This window comes from Blennius ocellaris (assembly GCF_963422515.1).
Source record: "Blennius ocellaris genome assembly, chromosome: 21".
NCBI lineage: Eukaryota > Metazoa > Chordata > Actinopteri > Blenniiformes > Blenniidae > Blennius > Blennius ocellaris.
This window is the reverse complement of record NC_137670.1, coordinates 643,083-661,489: the sequence shown is the minus strand read 5'-3', so window position 1 is coordinate 661,489 and position 18,407 is coordinate 643,083. Positions and strand designations below refer to the sequence as shown.

The following is an 18,407-nucleotide window of genomic DNA, read 5'->3' as shown; positions in this document are numbered from 1 at the left end:
TTTTTTTCTTTTTTGTAAAACAGACAGATATTTTCTTATCAACAGTGTAAATAGACAAAGTGAGGCCAAAATGTGCTTTTAGACATTTTCTGACGCTAAAACAGTCCAAACAGGTTCTAAAACCACCTGAGCTGATCAGAGATCAGCTGACTGATCACAGATCAGCCGACTGAACCTTCTCATGGTGACTCATGAGATTTGACTGTCAATGATTAATAAAAACTTCATTTCAGCACAAGCAGCTTGAAAGTGACTGAACCGTGTTGTAAAGTCAGATTTCAGTGTGATTATCTGCCGTCCTCCTATTGGTCGACTCCTCCGTCAGCTGCCGGGGGTCAAAGGTCAGACGGAGGCTTCGCTGGCCTTTTCTTTCCACCGGTCGAACACCAGTTTGGCCGCCACGGCGTCTTCCACCGCCAGACCTGCGAGAGAGGATTTCACTTTAAAATGTTTAGAAACTTTTAGAAACTCTTAGAAACTCTGAACACGTTTTTTAGTTCAGAAGCCGCGTTCGGCCCAATTTCATGTTTCCTGGTCCGAACCGGTAAAATAATGTTAAACTAGATGATCTGCATTTCCCAAGGCAAATGCATGATAGCGTGAATGCAAACTGTTATGCTATTTGCTGCCTGCCTGCGGCAGGTAGACTGGAATGCTTTGAAAAAGTGGAAAAAAGTTGGGAAAAGTTGAAAAAGTTTCAATAAGTTGAAACAGTTGAAAAGTGTCAAACAGTTGAAAACGTGTCAAACAGTTGAAAACGTGTCAAACAGTTGAACAAGTGTCAAAAAGTTGAACAAGTGTCAAAAAGTTGAACAAGTGTCAAAAAGTTGAACAAGTGTCAAAAAGTTGAAAAAGTGTCAAAAAGTTGAAAAAGTGTCAAAAAGTTGAAAAAGTGTCAAAAAGTTGAAAAAGTGTCAAAAAGTTGAAAAAGTGTCAAAAAGTTGAAAAAGTGTCAAAAAGTTGAAAAAGTGTCAAAAAGTTGAACTAGTGTCAAAAAGTTGAACAAGTTTCAAAAAGTTGAAAACGTGTCAAACAGCTGAAAAAGTGTCAGTTGTAAAAGTTTCGAAAAGTTGAAAAAGTTTCAAAAAGTTGCACAAGTTACTAAAAGTTGAAACAGTTGAACAGTTTAAAAGTCGAATGGTTGAAATCGGTGAAGGTTTGAAGAAGTTATAGCGAGTTAAAAATGTCTCCATCCGTTAACATTGGAAAAAAGTGGCACAAAAGTTGAAATATTTCAAAAAGTTGACGAGATTTCAAAAAGCCGGAACATCGCCGGAAAGTGCCGAAAAAGCTGCGCGATTTGATATTTGAACGGTGACGAACGGGTGAAGATCGCCAGAGTTTTAGCGATTCGAATAACGTCCAGAATAAACAGAAACAGAATCTCAAGAGTGTGAACGCCTTGCCTTGCCTTGCCTTGCCTTGCATCACACTAATAATGTTTGTGGCGGAGCAGAACTCTCTTGAGATCTCGCTACACTATATTGTTTTATATGCCGATTGTGTAAATCAGTGTTTTTCAACCTTTTTGAACCAAGACACACTTTTTTGTCTGTAAAACTCTGGAGCCACACCTCCACCTGAAAATGTTAAAGTTTAAACTGTGTCGCCTCTATTAACAATATAAAGTCTTTCTCATCAACGTTTTATCAACAGGAATCCAGTAAATCCAGAAACAAAGTATTTCCCAATTTCTTTTTTTAACTTAATCTAAATGACATGAAGAGAAAACAAGAAAAAATCACCAAAACTTCCCATTATAGAAGAATTTTTTTAAACTAATTTAGACATTTTTTTAACTTAATCTAAACGAGATGAAGAGAAAACAAAAAAAACATTCCATTATAGAAGAAAATTTATTTTTTTAATCTAATTTAGACTTTTTTTTTTTACTTAATCGAAATGACATGAAGAGAAAGCAATAAAAAAAAACTCCCATTATAGAAGAATTAAAAAAAAAACTAATTTAGACTTTTTTTTAACTTAATCGAAATGACATGAAGAGAAAACAAAAAAACAACCAAAAACCTCCCATTATAGAAGAAGGGGAAAAAAACAAACAACTAATTTAGACTTTTTTTTTTTTGAACTTCCTCTAAATCATTCTTCCTTTTCAAAAACTTCTCCATCACTGTCACTGACACAGTACTTTGATACAAGATGGTAGCAGGAGGTGGAGATGAACCACACTGACGCCTGTCACTTTACATTTCACCGGCAAAGTTCTGTGCTGCCCTCTAGTGGTGAAGAGTATTTATACATCATTACTCTGCAACACACTGTCGCTGTGAGAGCAAAGGTTTTTTTTAGAAGAAAATGTGAAATTGGATTATTTCCCATTGAGTTTTATTTTGAAAGCGGCCTAAAATATAAAGACGTTCAAGTAGTGCTTTTAGCGAAAAGACGTGTTTTTGCCGAGATATTTTAGTATTTTTCCGGGAGTTTTTCTTCTTCTGCTCCTGAAAAATGCCGCCAATCTCAGCATGAAGCCGTTAAAAGAGACTTTGTGGTGAAAAATACGTATCTATAAGAGTGCAGCTGTTGCATTGTGGGTATTTTTCTGCGTCCGTTTGTCTCACCGAGCGACTTGAAGACGGTCGTCTTGTCCCTGTGAGCCGGTTTGGTCCCGTTGATCACGTCTCCCAGTTCGGCAAACACCTCGGCCTGCAGGGGGCGGACCAGTTTCCTCACGTCAACAACAACAACAACAATAAATAAATAAACAAACAAACAACGGCGCCGGACCCGGGACAGGATGACGTCTCCGGACTCCACCACGGCCGCCTCCCGGCTGTCGGCGTACACCACCGCCGCCTCCATCAGCACGTCGTCCAGCTCGCGCCAGTCCGGCCTGCAGGCCCCCACCGCTGCAACACACACTTTTATTTTGAAATTTTCAAGGCACAAACTCAACTCCTGGGCTAAAAACTCTCGTCATTATTTATATAAGTGACTTCAGGTTGTAGAAATAAACAGATTTAATTCTAAAAGGATCGACGCCTCTCAAAATGATCCATAATAATAATAATAATACATTTTATTTGTTAGCTCCTTTCCTACACTCAAGGTCACTTTACGTTAAAATTATAGTTAAAAACAAGTAAAATTAAACATATTAGTAACGACAAAACAAACATGCACTGAAATAGAAGAAGAAGAAAAGACGTGTTCAGAAAGTTTAACTACTAAAGTGGTAGAAGTCGGTTGTTGAATGGAAAGTTGAGGAAGTTTCAACAATAAAAGTCGAATTCCAAAACAATGCAGGAAATGACGTCTTGTATTTCACTGGAAAATAGAACCGACATAAATAGAAATCGAGTTTTTAAAAAACGGTGCCATTCTAAAAGTGACAAGCAAAATAATAAAATTATAATTTTTATCTAAATTAAATTAAATTAAAAAAAAATAAATTTAAGAAATAAAATAGAATTAAATAAAAAAAAAAAAGAACTAAATTAAAATAAAATAGAATAAATTTCATTTCATTTAATTAAAATAAAATAAAAAAATAAAATAGAATTCAATTAAATTAAATTAAAAAAATAAAATAAAATAGAATTCAATTAAAATAAAATAAAACAACACTACATTACATTGCATGAAATTAAATGGAATTAAAGTTTCCTGGTACCTGCCACATGAGCTCCTGGTTTCACCCAGCGGCCGAAGAGCACCGGCTCGGTGCTCCTGGTTACCGTGACGACGACATCAGCTCCGCTCACCGCCTCCTCCACCGAGCCGCAGACCGACGCCGCTCCACCCAGTGACCCGACGAAGGCCTCCGCCCTCGCCCGGCTGTGGCCCCACACCCTCACCTGACGACATAACACATGAACACAGGAAGTGACGTCACGTCGTAACACATGAACACAGGAAGTGACGTCACGCCGTAACACATGAACACAGGAAGTGACGTCCCGCCGTAACACATGAACACAGGAAGTGACGTCACGTTGTAACATGAACACAGGAAGTGACGTCACGTCGTAACACATGAACACAGGAAGTGACGTCACGTCGTAACACATGAACACAGGAAGTGACGTCACGCCGTAACACATGAACACAGGAAGTGACGTCCCGCCGTAACACATGAACACAGGAAGTGACGTCACGTCGTAACATGAACACAGGAAGTGACGTCACGTCGTAACACATGAACACAGGAAGTGACGTCACGCCGTAACACATGAACACAGGAAGTGACGTCACGTTGTAACACATGAACACAGGAAGTGATGTCATAACACATGAACACAGGAAGTGACGTCACGCCGTAACACGTGAACACAGGAAGTGATGTCACGTTGTAACACATGAACACAGGAAGTGACGTCACGCCGTAACACATGAACACAGGAAGTGACGTCACGCCGTAACACATGAACACAGGAAGTGACGTCACGCCGTAACACATGAACACAGGAAGTGACGTCACGTCGTAACACATGGACACAGGAAGTGATGTCACGTTGTAACACATGAACACAGGAAGTGATGTCACGTCGTAACACATGAACACAGGAAGTGATGTCATAACACAGGAAGTGACGTCACGTCGTAACACGTGGACACAGGAAGTGACGTCACGTCGTAACACGTGAACACAGGAAGTGACGTCACGTCGTAACACATGGACACAGGAAGTGACGTCACGTCGTAACACATGGACACAGGAAGTGATGTCACGTCGTACCTCCTTGAACTGGAACATCTCAGTGAAGACGTCAAAGTGGCTCCGGGCCTGGTTGCCCGTCCCCAGGATGGCCAGGACCTCCGACCCGGGACGCATCAGCAGCTGCAGGGGCGCCACAGACCGTCAGGGGTCAGAGGTCAAAGGTCAAGGGTCAGAGGTCAGGGGGGGGTTTATAAAAGATTTGCCTTAGCAGAGATGGCTGAAACGGCGGCGGTCCGCATGGACGTGATGACTTCTCCATCCATCACCTGTGAGGAGAGAGAGAGCGAGAGAGAGAGAGAGAGAGAGAGAGACGGAGAGAGAGAGAGAGAGAGAGAGGAGAGAGAGAGAGAGAGAGAGAGGGAAGGTGTGGGACCAGAAGGTTCCGGAGGTTCTGGGCGGTTCTGCGGCAGTGACTCACGGCCTTCATGTTCCCTCGTTCTGGATCCAGCAGCAGCACCGTGGCCTGAACGGACGGGAGGGCGGAGCTTCTCTCCTCACGCTGGTAGAGAGTCACCAGCTTAGTACACAACACTCCCTCGCTCTCCATGTAGGCCGGCATCAGGAGGAGGAACCTGGGGGGGGGGGGGGGGGGGGGAGAGAGGGGGAGAGAGAGAGAGACAGAGAGAGAGAGGGGGGGGGAGAGAGAGACAGAGAGAGAGAGCGAGAGAAAGACAGAGAGAGAGAGAGAGAGAGAGAGAGAGAGAGAGAGAGAGAGAAAGACAGAGACAGAGAGAGAGAGAGAAAGACAGAGACAGAGAGAGAGAGAGAGAGAGAGAGAGAGAGAGAGCAGAGCCCAGAGGACAGGTTCAGGTGACCTTCTGGAGGCGGAGCTTCTTCTGTGTGTGTGTGTGTGTGTGTGTGTGTGTGGTGTGTGTGTGTGTGTGTGTATATATATAATCCAGTTTACTTTCTAGATTATTTATTATCTCATGTTCCTGTAAAACGTCACGAGTCACTGTGCTTTAAAAACAGTCTGGAGACTTTTAACCACGTTTAAGACTCTTTCTAGGTCTTTTTACTGTATTTTAGTGTTTTCTACTGTTTCACCTTTAACTTTTTCGATATTTAGAACTCTGGCTCCTGGGAAGGTTCTAAAGCCAGCAGGTTCCCCAGCAGTCCGTGGAGCTCAGGACCTTCTGTCCACGTTACAACACAGTAAATGTAACTTCCAGAGAGTACCGGGCCGCGGACGGTCTCCACCCTCCGTGTCTCTGCAGCGGCCACCGCGGAGCGCAGCGGCTGCAGCACCGCGGCCGCGTCCCGCAGGGAGAACCGGGCCAGAGCCTGTTCCAGCCGGGGACCAGGTCCTGGTAGCGCAGCAGAGCCGACACCTCCTCCGCCACAGGAGGACCGGGGGCCCGGACATGGTCCTGGTCCTGGTTCTGGTTCTGCTGCAGGAAAGACGAAGAAAGACGAAGAAAGACGAAGAAAGACGAAGAAAGACGAAGAAGAGCGTCTGGAGCGAAAGTCCAACCTTGTGATTCTGCAAGACTTTCTGTGGACAAACACTGGGGGGGGGGGGGGGGGGGGGGGGGGGGGGGCTCCTCCTCTTCCTCCTCCTCCTCCTCCTCCTCCTCTTCCTCCTCGCTCCTCCTCCTCCTCCTCCTCCCTCTGGGTCTGGTCTCCTCCTCGTCCTCCTCCTCCTCCTCCTCCCTCTGGGTCTGGTCTCCTCCTCCTCCTCCTCCTCCTCTTCCTCTTCCTCCCTCTGGGTCTGGTCTCCTCCTCCTCCTCCTCTCCTCTTCCTCTTCCTCCCTCTGGGTCTGGTCTCCCTCCTCTTCCTCCTCCTCCTCTTCCTCCCTCTGGGTCTGGTCTCCTCCTCTTCCTCCTCCTCCTCCTCCTCCTCCTCCTCTTCCTCCTCCTCCTCCTCTTCCTCTTCCTCCCTCTGGGTCTGGTCTCCTCCTCTTCCTCCTCCTCCTCTTCCTCCCTCTGGGTCTGGTCTCCTCCTCCTCCTCCTCCTCCTCTTCCTCCTCCTCCCTCTGGGTCTGGTCTCCTCCTCTTCCTCCTCCTCCTCTTCCTCCCTCTGGGTCTGGTCTCCTCCTCCTCCTCCTCCTCCTCTTCCTCTTCCTCCCTCTGGGTCTGGTCTCCTCCTCCTCCTCCTCCTCCTCCTCCTCTTCCTCTTCCTCCCTCTGGGTCTGGTCTCCTCCTCCTCCTCTTCCTCCCTCTGGGTCTGGTCTCCTCCTCCTCCTCCTCCTCTTCCTCTTCCTCCCTCTGGGTCTGGTCTCCTCCTCTTCCTCCTCGTCACGTGACTAAATGACCCGCAGGTGGTTCAGTCGGTTTGATTTTAAAAACGGACGGAGTTAAGAGAGGCAGTGACGTCACTGGGCTCTGACGTCACCTCCCAGGTGAACCTGCAGGACGCACCTAAAAACACACTGGAACCGCTGACAGGTGAGTTTTATTTTGGTGGGACAAAGAACGAGGAGTCGGGTTCCAACGTGTACTGGAGCTTTAGTTAGAACCTCAAAACTGTGAAGGAACGTGGAGAACCACGGAGGAACCAACAGTCCGTCACGACCGGAGGACCTGGAGGATGGAGCTATGTCACGTGACCTGGACGCCTCCGTCACGTGGGTGGAGGAGGAGAGACGGAGGGCGGAGTGAAGACAAGAGGACCAACTAGTGTTTACTGAAACCTTTCCCAGTACGGCTTCTCACCTGTGTGACTTCTGGAGTTCTGATTCCAGGATCACGTTCACACTGACCCCTGCTGGACACGCGGGGAACTGCACGTTCAACCGTTCTGACTGGATCAATCAGTTTATTGATCCTCATCTGTGACACTTAATTATGTAATCAAATATTTTGAAAGAGAGACAAAGCCGAGGGTTTTGGACTTATTTTACATTTTCCAGACACGTTCCAGGAATTATTTTTAACCCCTTCAAGACCAGCAGTTTTTTTTTTCTGCTTGGAAAAAAAAGAGCTCCTTTTTAGCATAAAAATAAAGTGATTTATTTGTATTTTTGTCATGTCTATTCCGATGGATGTGCCAAGATGAGCATAACATGTCATAAAAACATAATAAAACTTAGGCTGAGTGAGTTAAAACATCTGAACGTCTGCATGCTGTAAAGTTTAGAACGTGCACAGGAACCAGATTAAAGAATTCACTCTGAAGGAAAGCTGTGTGATTTCTTTCTGGACGTCAAACTGTGATGAAAAAAACCCCAGTGAATTAATTCCAGGTTGAAAATAACTTCTATTATCACAATTAACCATTGGAATTAAACCAAGAGTAAGTTTATGTGACCAGCGTGAACATAAATGTACATTTGATTAAAAATGGACCCCTGTGTAGCCACGCCCCCTCACTCAGAGCCACGACATGATTGGATAATCAGGATCCAACCAGATCTTCATTGTAGAGACAGAAATAGTCTGAACCAAATCAACACCAAAGTTAGAAACTTATATCGATGTGAAGTTGCTCCACAAAAATCCATTTTTTTTTATCTCATTGAACTTGGTTTCGCTGTTTATGTCACATTTGACACAACAACACTGACGTGCAACTTTGGAAACAGATTCACAATCTGAATACAAGAAGAAAAGGCCAAAGAAGGATAATTAAAAACAAAAAAACTCCTTTATTCCAGGTAATCTATGGCATTGCAAACTCATGTTGAGCCAATGTCCCAAAAACAGTAAAAAAAAAAGAAATCTTCCGATCAGGGATTTATCTTCTCCTTTTCGTAACCGAGAGGCCGTTGAGCCCAGGAATCACACCAGCAGCCTCTCGATGGACAGCTGCACCGACTGGATCTGTGGTTTGAGCTGCGAGCCCTCCTTGATGGTGACCGACGTGGCCACGACGGGCCGCGACACGCCGCAGGCCCGGCCCAGCGCCTGCTTGGAGCGCACGAACACGTAGGGCACGTTCTTGTCCTCGCAGAGCAGCGGCAGGTGGAGGATGATCTCCAGAGGCTCCGCGTCCGCCGCCATGACGATGAACTCCGCGATGCCTCGGTTCAGAGTTTTAGTGGCTGAGGAGGAAGAGGAGGAGGAGGAGGAGGAGGACGAGGAGCGTGATCAGTGGGAGGGTCCAGGTACAGGTTCATGCAGCAACGTCTGTATTTTGTGCTTTTCCACGTCACCTCCCGTTATGACGGCAGGCTGAGGTCTGCCGAGCCAGCAGGGGGCGCTCTGCTATTTTCTACCACAGAACTTCTTTATAATGAAGCGACACTTTTGGTTCACCAGCAACTACTAAAACTACAAACTACTGGAAATGAAAGCTGGATTTTTATAACCATAAAGCGAGTCTTTTAATGGCTTCATGTGAAACAGCGAGTGTGTACGTAGGTTGCCATGGAAACGGCTGTAGAGCTGCACCTCCACTCCTCCTGATGCTGAAGCTTTTGATTCAGACAGAAAATAAAGCTTTCCATGGAATAGATTTCACTTGTTTTATTACCCTTATTCATGTTTTCTGCTTTTATATCACTTCGTTTTAACATTTCTTGATCGGCACTCGAGATTAAGCCTCCTAATGTTTTTTTTTTTTTAAATGCATTTACCTTGAATCTGAATTCTGCTATAGAAACCAATGTAAACTGCCTCAAAACCACACTAAACTGCACCTGGCTATCATAAACACAATAAACTCCATAAAGTAAGATCACACTGTTGAACAGATTCAGGCTTTAAGACATGAGGTCATTTATCAGAACCATAATTATGGAAGTAAAACTGTGCCGTCGGATTCTGAGTTCGAATTTCTAACTCTGAATTTTCTTTACCATCGAAATCAGACTTTGAATTTTAAAAGCTGTCGAATTCCAAGTACGCATCTTTTTTTTTGCTTCTGATTTTTTTTGCAATATCTAAAAATATTCAGTGTAAAAATTCAACGTGTCTAAAAATTCAGCTGCAAAACAGCCAGAATATCTCATCAGGACGATGGTTCAAGGTTCAAGGTTCAAGGTACTTTATTTGTCATTTCAACAGTAAAAGCCAGGTTTCACAGTGTAATGAAATTCTTACTTTGCCGTCTACCCTGGTGCCGACATACATAAATAAATAAGTATATACACAAGAAAATAGAATAAAATAAAATAAAACAGAGCAGTGCGATGCTTTGCAGCTGAATTTTTCGCAGCTGAACTTTTAGACACGTTGAATTTTTACACACTGAATATTTTTAGATGTTGAAAAAAAAAATCAGAAACAAAAAAAAGATACGTATTTGAATTTTGACAACTTTTAAAATTCAAAGTCTGATTTCGATGGTAAAAAATAAATAAATTCAGAGTTAGAAATTCGACTTCAGAATGTGACGTCACAGTTTGACTTCCAGGTCGCCCCTCACCTTCGTTGGCCCCCTTCCGGAGCTGCTTGTAGTTGGCCGCCTGCTGCACCAGGTCCAGGATGGTCTTGGTCAGCGTGGCGTCGGCCAGCGGGTAGGCCTTCGGGTTCACCTGCGCCTCGGTCTGGACAAAACAAACACACACCTCCAGTTAACGCACACCGCGGGACTGTCGAAGCACCGGGGGTCCCGGTAATAAACACACCGCGCCTCGTGCTAAGAGCCGTTAGCATGTTAGCTCCGTTTCGGGACTCGCGCTCACCATTGTGGGTGTCTGGTTTGGGTTGTTCCGGCCCTCTCAGCGAAATGCTTCACGGAGGACAATTGTCTTCTGCTCGGGGGTCGAAAAGGGACCGACACGAGAGACGGGTTCGGGTTTTTAACGATGTTTAGAAGCTCACGGACTTTCTCGGCTCAGATTCACGCAGTCAACCAGGAACGTATCCAACACGTGTGACGTCTCGCGCATGCGCCGTGGAAACTTCCGGGGGGGTGAAAGGACCGGAAGTGGGCGGGTTTTTTTCTTGTTTTTAATCAGCTGCGGGAATTTAACTTAAAATCTTTATTCATAAAAAGTTTCTACGCAACCATACATGAAACAACGGCGCTGTACATGAAACTAAATAAGAGATATGACTATAAACTACATCTAAAACGGGAATAAAAACACTAAAATGTCATTAAAAACAGCACAAAAAATTTAATCTGATCTCATGAAAATGCACTTTTCTTAAGTGGCTCTAATCCTCCTCTAAATTAAATTAAATTAAATTAAATTAAATTAAATTAAATTAAATTAAATTAAATTAAATTAAATTAAATTAAATTAAATTAAATTAAATTAAATTAAATTACTTGGCTGTAATTCCCCTCCCTGCCAATAAGGGGCAATCTCTCCGCCTCGGCTGAGTTTTAAAGCGCAAGCGAGGCGCGTTGCATTCTGGGTAGGACACTTTGAGGCCGTCCATTGCTCCGTCGTCCTGAAGGAGAGCGGAGATGAAGGGGATCCGGGGAATCAGCCAGCTCTCGGTGAGGACTCGTCCTCCTCCGCCCTGCTTGCTTCGTGTGTCCGGACGCCTCCGCGCGCAGCCGGCGGCCGTTGTTTCCTCCGTTTGCGGCTCCGAGACAGTTTAAAATTCAGGGTCAAGCAGGGACAGGGAGCTAAAGCTAACTGGGAGCTAAAGCTAACTGGAAGCTAATAACGTTGTGTCACTTACAGCCCATATAAAGTCTTTATATCCGTCCATTAGTGTTAAATTACTGATTCCTCCTCAATGAAACCAATAAAATAAAAGCCGAGTCATCCTGTAGCCCGCTGGTGTTTTGTTTATGAAGCTGAAGCTTCAGTTGTCTTTACATTAGCAATATTCAATAACCTTTGTTTATTTCTGGTCATTACTGCTAATAAATCTCAGCACTTTATTACCAACGAGATAGAAAAAATGTTTTCTGATATGATTGACGATTGAAACAGTCAAATTAATTTTCTGCTCTTATAAAAGACTTATGACTAACTTTCACTTCCCGTCTCTGGTGGATTATACTATATATTTATCTGTCATGATATGGAATTCAAGGTCCAAGATCATCACATTTGGTCTTCATTAACATACTGAAGGTGTTATTTTCATGTATTGGTTCCACCTTTATTTAAAGTTTTCATTCGCAGTATTTTGTTCGCTGAGAAGCAGTGAAACAAAATAGGACAGGAAGTAGTTTTCACAGTGTTTACAGTGATATAGAGCAATAAAAACAAATTGATTAAGGCTAAATCCAAGTGCAGTGATCATTCATTGTTGGTTGCATAGTATTTGTGTATTTTTTTAAACATTTTTTATAAAGGTATAAAATTCCTCCAAAAAAAAGTTTAGAAAACTGCTTTACACTCTTAAAATATCTAAATTAAATACTATGTTTAGCCTACCTGTCATTCATTCTCCGGGTTTATTGCCTTCAATACACCTGATGAAAGACTATCACAGTTGTTCGTATCATGTTTGGCCTGTTTGTGTGACATTCCTGTCAAATATGAGTGAAACTTGTGTGTTAATCCGTTCACCCGCTCATCTTCCATTAAATACACAGGATGCCTGACGAGAGGTGTGTTGCCAGTTAACACGCACAGAACTACCTGCACACATCAACAATAATATCAATTCACAGTCTCAAACTAACCAAAAATCAAACATATCTTTTCACTTTTTAAGCATCAACACAAACTATCCAAACGTCTTTGTTGTTGCTTTTTTAAACACTAAAACATCGGTTATTTGCTCGTCGCTCACCGCATTTCTTCTAACAAGCGCCTGTTCTTTGGTCCGTCGCGCCAGCCGACCGGCCAGAAACACGTCGGTCGTAATCTCCCGCCTTCCCTTCTTCTCTGCTCTTCCAGACGAGGCTTTACGCGGCCCAGGCTGCTCGCAAGGCGGAGCTCACTGGGTTCCATCCACAGGAAGTGCAGGTCAGTGGTTGTTGATGTGCGTCTCTCTCCTCCACAGAGGCGGTTCTATGTGGCTGTCAGAGCAGGCCGGTTCCCTGTCACTGTCACTGACACAGTACTTTGATACAAGATGGTAGCAGGAGGTGGAGATGAACCACACTGACGTCTGTCACTTTACATTTCACCCGCAAAGTTCTGTGCTGCCCTCTAGTGGTGAAGAGTATTTATACAGGATTACTCTGCAACACAAGGTCGCTGTGAGAGCAAAGGTTTTTTTGAGAAAAAAATGTGAAATGATGGAGAAGTGATGGAGAAGCTCAACCTCTGGTGTTTCCTCCAGATCTAATCAGGGAAATCATCACATTTCACATTTTTTTCTAAAAAAGAACCTCTGCTCTCACAGCGACAGTGTGTTGCAGAGTAATCCTGTATAAATACTCTTCACCACTAGAGGGCAGCACAGAACTTTGCCGGTGAAATGTAAAGTGACAGACGTCAGTGTGGTTCATCTCCACCTCCTGCTACCATCTTGTATCAAAGTACTGTGTCAGTGACAGTGATGGAGAAGTTTTTGAAAACCAGGATCTCAGCTCTTCATCCATCAGGTCCAGGTTTCACACTGAGGGAGGCACTATTAAAAAAAGTCCTTGCTTTCTGGATTTACTGGATTCCTGTTGATAAAACTTTGATGAGAAAGACGTTATATTGTTAATAGAGGCTACAGAGTTTAACATTTTAACATTTTCAGGTGGCGGTGTGACTCCAGAGTTTTTAAAAAAAGTGTGCCTCGGCTCAAAAAAGGTTGAAAAACACTGGATTATACAACATGAATTATCAAGAATCTGACTTCTTCGTCTTCACGTCGGGTCAAATAACCCAACAGCTTTTTTGTTTTTTAATTTTCTATCTATAAAGACGGAGGGTTTTTGCTTTGAAAATGTGCGTTTCAGTAAAATAATGTTTCGTTTTTCCTCATGAATTTGACCTGTTGGAGAAAAGTCACATCTTATACAAGTTAACTTATAAGTTACAAGTATATTTAGCAAATAGAATAGAATAGAACGTCTTTATCGTTGTTGAAACGCCGTACGACGACATTGTAAGGTGCAGTCCTCTTTTTTTTCTGGATTTACTGGATTCCTGTTGATAAAACTTTGATGAGAAAGACTTTATATTGTTAATAGAGGCTACAGAGTTTAAACTTTAACATTTCCGGGTGGAGGTGTGACTCCACAGTTTTCCAGAGAAAAAAGTGTGTCTCGGCTCAAAAAGGTTGAAAAACACTGATTTAGACGATAATCCTGCAGAGATAGTTGCTCCTGTTTTCCTCCACTTCGTGTGTGAAGTGTGACGCGTTAAACGTCTGATCAAGATGGTTTTCAATGACCTACTAGAGTAACTCCAGGATTACCAGCTGATGTCATTCAAACAAAGATGTGACCTTTTCTGGAGGCGACTAAGCCGGAGCGTCTCTCCACAGGCGACCAAACTCCCCAGCGGCCTGGTGATCGCCTCCCTGGAAAACTATTCTCCGGCCTCCAAGATCGGCGTGTTCGTCAAGGCCGGCTGCCGCTATGAGACGCCCGAGAACCAGGGCGTCACCCACGTCCTGCGACTCGCCTCCAGTTTGGTAAATACAACTTACAGGTCGCGGAGTCGGCGTCCAGCTCTCGTCCTCTGATATGAAGCTCTGACAAGAAATACATTTTCAGTTAATTCCTTGAAATCATTGCAATTTTTGTGCCTTTAATAAACGATTTGAGGCACTTCTGATGTCTTCATTGACAGTGGCTTGACATCGATCACATGATAAGAATCAAGTAATAAACGCTGAATCGAGTTGTAACGCTGGTCGTCATTTCAGTTTTGATGTGACGTTGCGTTGCTTCTCCTTCAGACGACCAAAGGAGCTTCAGCTTTTAAGATTTGCCGCGGGATCGAAGCGGTCGGCGGCAGTTTGAGGTCAGTAACTCCAGGAAACTCTTTCAACGGGTAAAAACTCTCAAGGGGGAGAGACAGAGAAGAGGGGGAGAGAGAGAGAGAGGGAGACAGGGGGAGAGAGGGAGACAGAGAGAGAGAGGGGGAGAGGGAGGGGAGGGAGAGAGAGGGAGGGAGAGAGAGGGAGGGAGGGAGAGAGAGGGAGGGAGAGAGGGAGAGAGAGAGAGAGAGGGAGGGAGAGAGGGACAGAGGGAGGGAGAGAGAGAGGGACAGAGGGAGGGAGGGAGAGAGGGACAGGGAGGGAGAGAGAGAGGGACAGAGGGAGGGAGAGAGAGAGAGGGAGGGAGAGAGAGAGGGACAGAGGGAGGGAGGGAGAGAGGGACAGGGAGGGAGAGAGAGAGGGACAGAGGGAGAGAGGGAGGGAGAGAGAGAGGGACAGAGGGAGGGAGAGAGAGAGGGACGGAGGGAGGGAGGGAGAGAGAGAGGGACAGAGGGAGGGAGAGAGAGAGAGAGGGAGGGAGAGAGAGAGGGACAGAGGGAGGGAGAGAGAGACAGAGGGAGGGAGAGAGAGAGGGACGGAGGGAGGGAGAGAGAGACAGAGGGAGGGAGAGAGAGAGGGACAGAGGGAGAGAGGGAGGGAGAGAGAGAGGGACAGAGGGAGGGAGAGAGAGAGGGACGGAGGGAGAGAGAGAGAGAGAGAGGGACAGAGGGAGGGACAGAGGGAGGGAGAGAGAGAGAGAGGGAGGGAGAGAGAGAGGGACAGAGGGAGGGAGAGAGAGAGGGAGGGAGGGAGAGAGAGAGAGGGAGAGAGAGAGAGAGGGAGGGAGGGGGAGAGAGACAGAGGGAGGGAGAGAGAGAGAGGGAGGGAGGGAGGGAGGGAGAGAGAGAGGGACAGAGGGAGGGAGAGAGAGAGGGAGGGAGGGAGAGAGAGAGTTTGTCGTCAACGTGGAATTCTGCTTTTCTGTGCAGCGTCACTTCCTCCAGAGAAAACATGATGTACACCGTGGACTGCCTGAGAGACGACATGTGAGTCTTTCTATTGTGGGTTCTTCTGATTAAAGAGTCACGTAGTTCTGGGGGGTTCCAGTTCCGCTCGTCACACTTAGGCCGGAATCAACGTCACCCACGAGAACGACTATAAACCATGTTTCAGAGCCAGGAAGTGTGATTCTCTTGTGTTTCCCTGGTGGAATCGGCAGCGACACAGTCATGGAGTATTTGATCAACGTGACGACGGCGCCGGAGTTCCGTCCCTGGGAGGTGTCGGAGCTCACGGCGCGCGTGGAGTTGGACAAGGTGCATGCGGCCCAGAGCCCCCAGATCGGTACGTCTTCATGCACACGGGGGTTCTTTTGGTTTAATCCACCGACGAGCTGCTGAGAATCAATGTGGCTCTGTGAGGTTTCACCGACCCACTGGTACTGACAGACAGATAGATAGATAGATAGATAGATAGATAGACAGATAGACAGATAGATAGATAGATAGATAGATAGATAGAGGGACAGATAGATAGATAGATAGATAGATAGATAGATAGATGATAGATAGATAGATAGATAGATAGATAGATAGATAGATAGACGGACAGATAATTACTTTATTCATCCCCGAAGGGAAATTGTCTTGTTGCAGCAATCTGGTACATACGAATATTATAAAATACAATAGAATACTAATAAAAGTAAGAAATACAAATATAGAAATATCTGGGTATAAGACATAAAGTAAAACACAGAATGGAACATGGGCACTTAGAAATAAACAGAAGATCAAAGCAAGATAAATAAATAGTAAGGTGCCGTGGCAGAGCCATTAGAAGTAGGCATTATATAATAATAATAACTATAATACACATAATAATGTGTAATAGTGTATAATAATACTCGTGTATAGTACTACTAATAATGGTAGCAATAAAATAACAAACAACAATATATATATATATATATCAGTAATAATAATAATACCAATAGTAATGGTATACTTATAATAATAATAATACCAATGGTATTAGTGTACTTGCACATGTATAAATATATGTATATGTACATGCAATATTCCATATGAAATATATGATCTAATATAAGTATCAATCTATCTACTTCCTGTTGGTTAATGGGGAGCTGCGTTAACGTCAGCTGGTTACATCGACCAGGATGATAAACTGATTAAGATTGTATATTGCGAACTTTCCTATCGGATTGAATTTACGCTGGTTTGAGAAAAATGGCTCACGTCACGCGGGAAAACGGCTTCTTGTTCGTCTCTTCCTGATCAAAGAGAATGTTCCTTTGTTTATCGTTTCAAAAGAAATGGGAGCTTTGATCTGTCTTCTCACGTCAGAGTCCATTCAAAGCAAACTAAACTTGGTGTTCAAAGTAATTATGTCACTTCTCATTGGACTATATTGAGTAAAACTCAAGCCCGTCGACACCCGAGCCGTCCGGAACGAGCGTGACGTCGTCGGCGTCTGTTTGTTCCTCAGGTGTGGTCGAAGGCCTGCATGGCGCCGCCTACAAGAACGCCCTGTGCAACTCCCTGTACTGCCCCGCCTACATGGTCGGCAACATCCAGTCCGAACACGTGAGTCTTGCTCTTCGCCGGCTCCAGACCCCGGAGTGACGCTGCTCCTTATTGAAACTCCGTTGTTTCGGTTCTTTCTTCCCCTCAGCTGCACCAGTTCGTTCAGAACAACTTCACCAGTGCCAGAATGGCTCTGGTTGGACTCGGTGAGGATCGTTCTGCCGTCCCCAGCTTCCTGTGAGGACACAGTCCCCCGTCATTTAAAAAAAAAAAAATAATAATAATTGTTTTTGGTCTTCCCTGCAGGCGTCGACCACGAAGTGCTGAAGCAGGTCGGAGAGCAGTTCCTCAACATTCGCAGTGGCGCCGGAGCCACGGGAGCCGCGGCGCAATACCGTGGAGGTGCGACAGCAAAACAAACAATACATTAAAGTCCTGGTGAAATGTAAAACACTACTTTGTAAAAAACCATAGTCGGGGTTCTACTTGTAAGGTTCCTCCGACTCTGCCCCTCCACTGTTGTCACATAAAGTTATTTGAATTTTGAATCTCCAGCCGAGCAAGTCGGGGGAATCCTTCTCCTTCGTGGGCCATTGTGGGCGGAGCCTATGTGTGACGTCACAAGTTGTGCAGATCTCCATCTGTTGTGTTTATATCGGCTTGTTTCCTCTTAAATATCCAAGTTTTTACAGTGTTTTGAAGTTATAGTTGGCGTTTTATGAGCCTTGATGAAAGATTGAGCCTGGAAGAGACCAGAGAGGAGGAAAGGAGCACGGCTAGCGGCTAGCGGGAGCGGCTAGCTCGGGCGGCTAGTATACGATCAAGTAACACCTGGACTCGTCTTCAGTGATTCCAGTCAGAAAAGCTCTTGGACGTGTTGGATCCAGGAAGCTGGGTTTGAAATGACCATGATGATGAAATCTGGTTCAATTCAGCCTCTTCGTGGTCAAAACTCTGATCCTCCATAATGTAAACACAACTTGGGCGTGTGCACAACTCGTGATGTCACTCTATTATTGTCAGAAGCTCCGCCCAGCAGAGGAAATACCAACGTTTAGCGGCTATTTTCTCTCAGATTGTCGTGTTTTAACATTTGACCCTTCAGCCAGTTAGCAGGAAAACGTCCCTGGAAGAGACACCAGAGAGTTTTGGAGGTGGACTTTTAATTCCGTCTTGTGTCCAGGCGAGGTGCGTCTGGCCGGCACCAGCAGCCTGGTCCACTCGGCCGTGGTCGGCCAGTCGGCGGCCGCCGGCTCCGGCGAGGCGCTGGCCTTCAGCGTCCTGCAGCACCTGCTGGGAGGCGGGCCTCACGTGAAGAGAGGCTCCAACGCCTCCAGTAAACTGATCCAGGGCGTTGCCAAGGCGACCGCGGAGCCTTTTGACGTGAGCGGCGGCGGCGGCGGTGGTGGTTTTGTTTGAAAAGGCCTGCGATGCGGTTCGGTCGACACCTGAACCTCCGTCTCTTTCATCCCACAGGTCAGCGCTTTCAACTCCAGCTACTCCGACTCCGGCCTGTTCGG

General features: G+C 45.2%; 3 protein-coding genes across 3 annotated transcripts in view; 1 reads left to right on the top strand and 2 right to left on the bottom strand.

Annotated features, from left to right (window-relative positions):
* Nucleotides 1-33: 33 nt before the first annotated feature.
* On the bottom strand, nucleotides 34-7,450 carry crym (crystallin, mu; the record flags this gene model as incomplete). Its single annotated transcript, XM_080516937.1, has 9 exons — nucleotides 34-422; nucleotides 2,580-2,664; nucleotides 2,746-2,867; nucleotides 3,632-3,815; nucleotides 4,697-4,798; nucleotides 4,882-4,944; nucleotides 5,097-5,250; nucleotides 5,879-6,134; nucleotides 7,381-7,450. 9 exons carry the CDS (start codon nucleotides 7,448-7,450, stop codon nucleotides 343-345), a joined length of 1,116 nt encoding a protein of 371 aa, XP_080373063.1. The 3' UTR covers nucleotides 34-342.
* A 790-nt stretch (nucleotides 7,451-8,240) lies between these two features.
* LOC308146104 (NHP2-like protein 1) lies at nucleotides 8,241-10,433 on the bottom strand. The gene is made up of 3 exons (XM_080517755.1): nucleotides 10,246-10,433; nucleotides 9,987-10,107; nucleotides 8,241-8,661 (listed from the first exon to the last, which is right to left on the bottom strand). The coding sequence occupies exons 1-3, from the start codon at nucleotides 10,246-10,248 to the stop codon at nucleotides 8,399-8,401; spliced, it is 387 nt and encodes a 128-aa protein (XP_080373881.1). The 5' UTR covers nucleotides 10,249-10,433; the 3' UTR covers nucleotides 8,241-8,398.
* A 473-nt stretch (nucleotides 10,434-10,906) lies between these two features.
* The window catches only part of uqcrc2b (ubiquinol-cytochrome c reductase core protein 2b), a 9,353-nt gene continuing 1,852 nt past the window's right edge, over nucleotides 10,907-18,407 (top strand). Inside the window, 11 exon segments of the mRNA XM_080517760.1 lie at nucleotides 10,907-11,012; nucleotides 12,376-12,444; nucleotides 13,904-14,053; nucleotides 14,321-14,385; nucleotides 15,331-15,387; nucleotides 15,561-15,685; nucleotides 16,850-16,947; nucleotides 17,036-17,093; nucleotides 17,194-17,289; nucleotides 18,071-18,270; nucleotides 18,364-18,407. The exon segment at nucleotides 18,364-18,407 is cut by the window's right edge and continues 3 nt beyond it. Coding sequence (XP_080373886.1) covers nucleotides 10,980-11,012; nucleotides 12,376-12,444; nucleotides 13,904-14,053; nucleotides 14,321-14,385; nucleotides 15,331-15,387; nucleotides 15,561-15,685; nucleotides 16,850-16,947; nucleotides 17,036-17,093; nucleotides 17,194-17,289; nucleotides 18,071-18,270; nucleotides 18,364-18,407 — 995 coding nt within the window. The 5' untranslated portion in view covers nucleotides 10,907-10,979.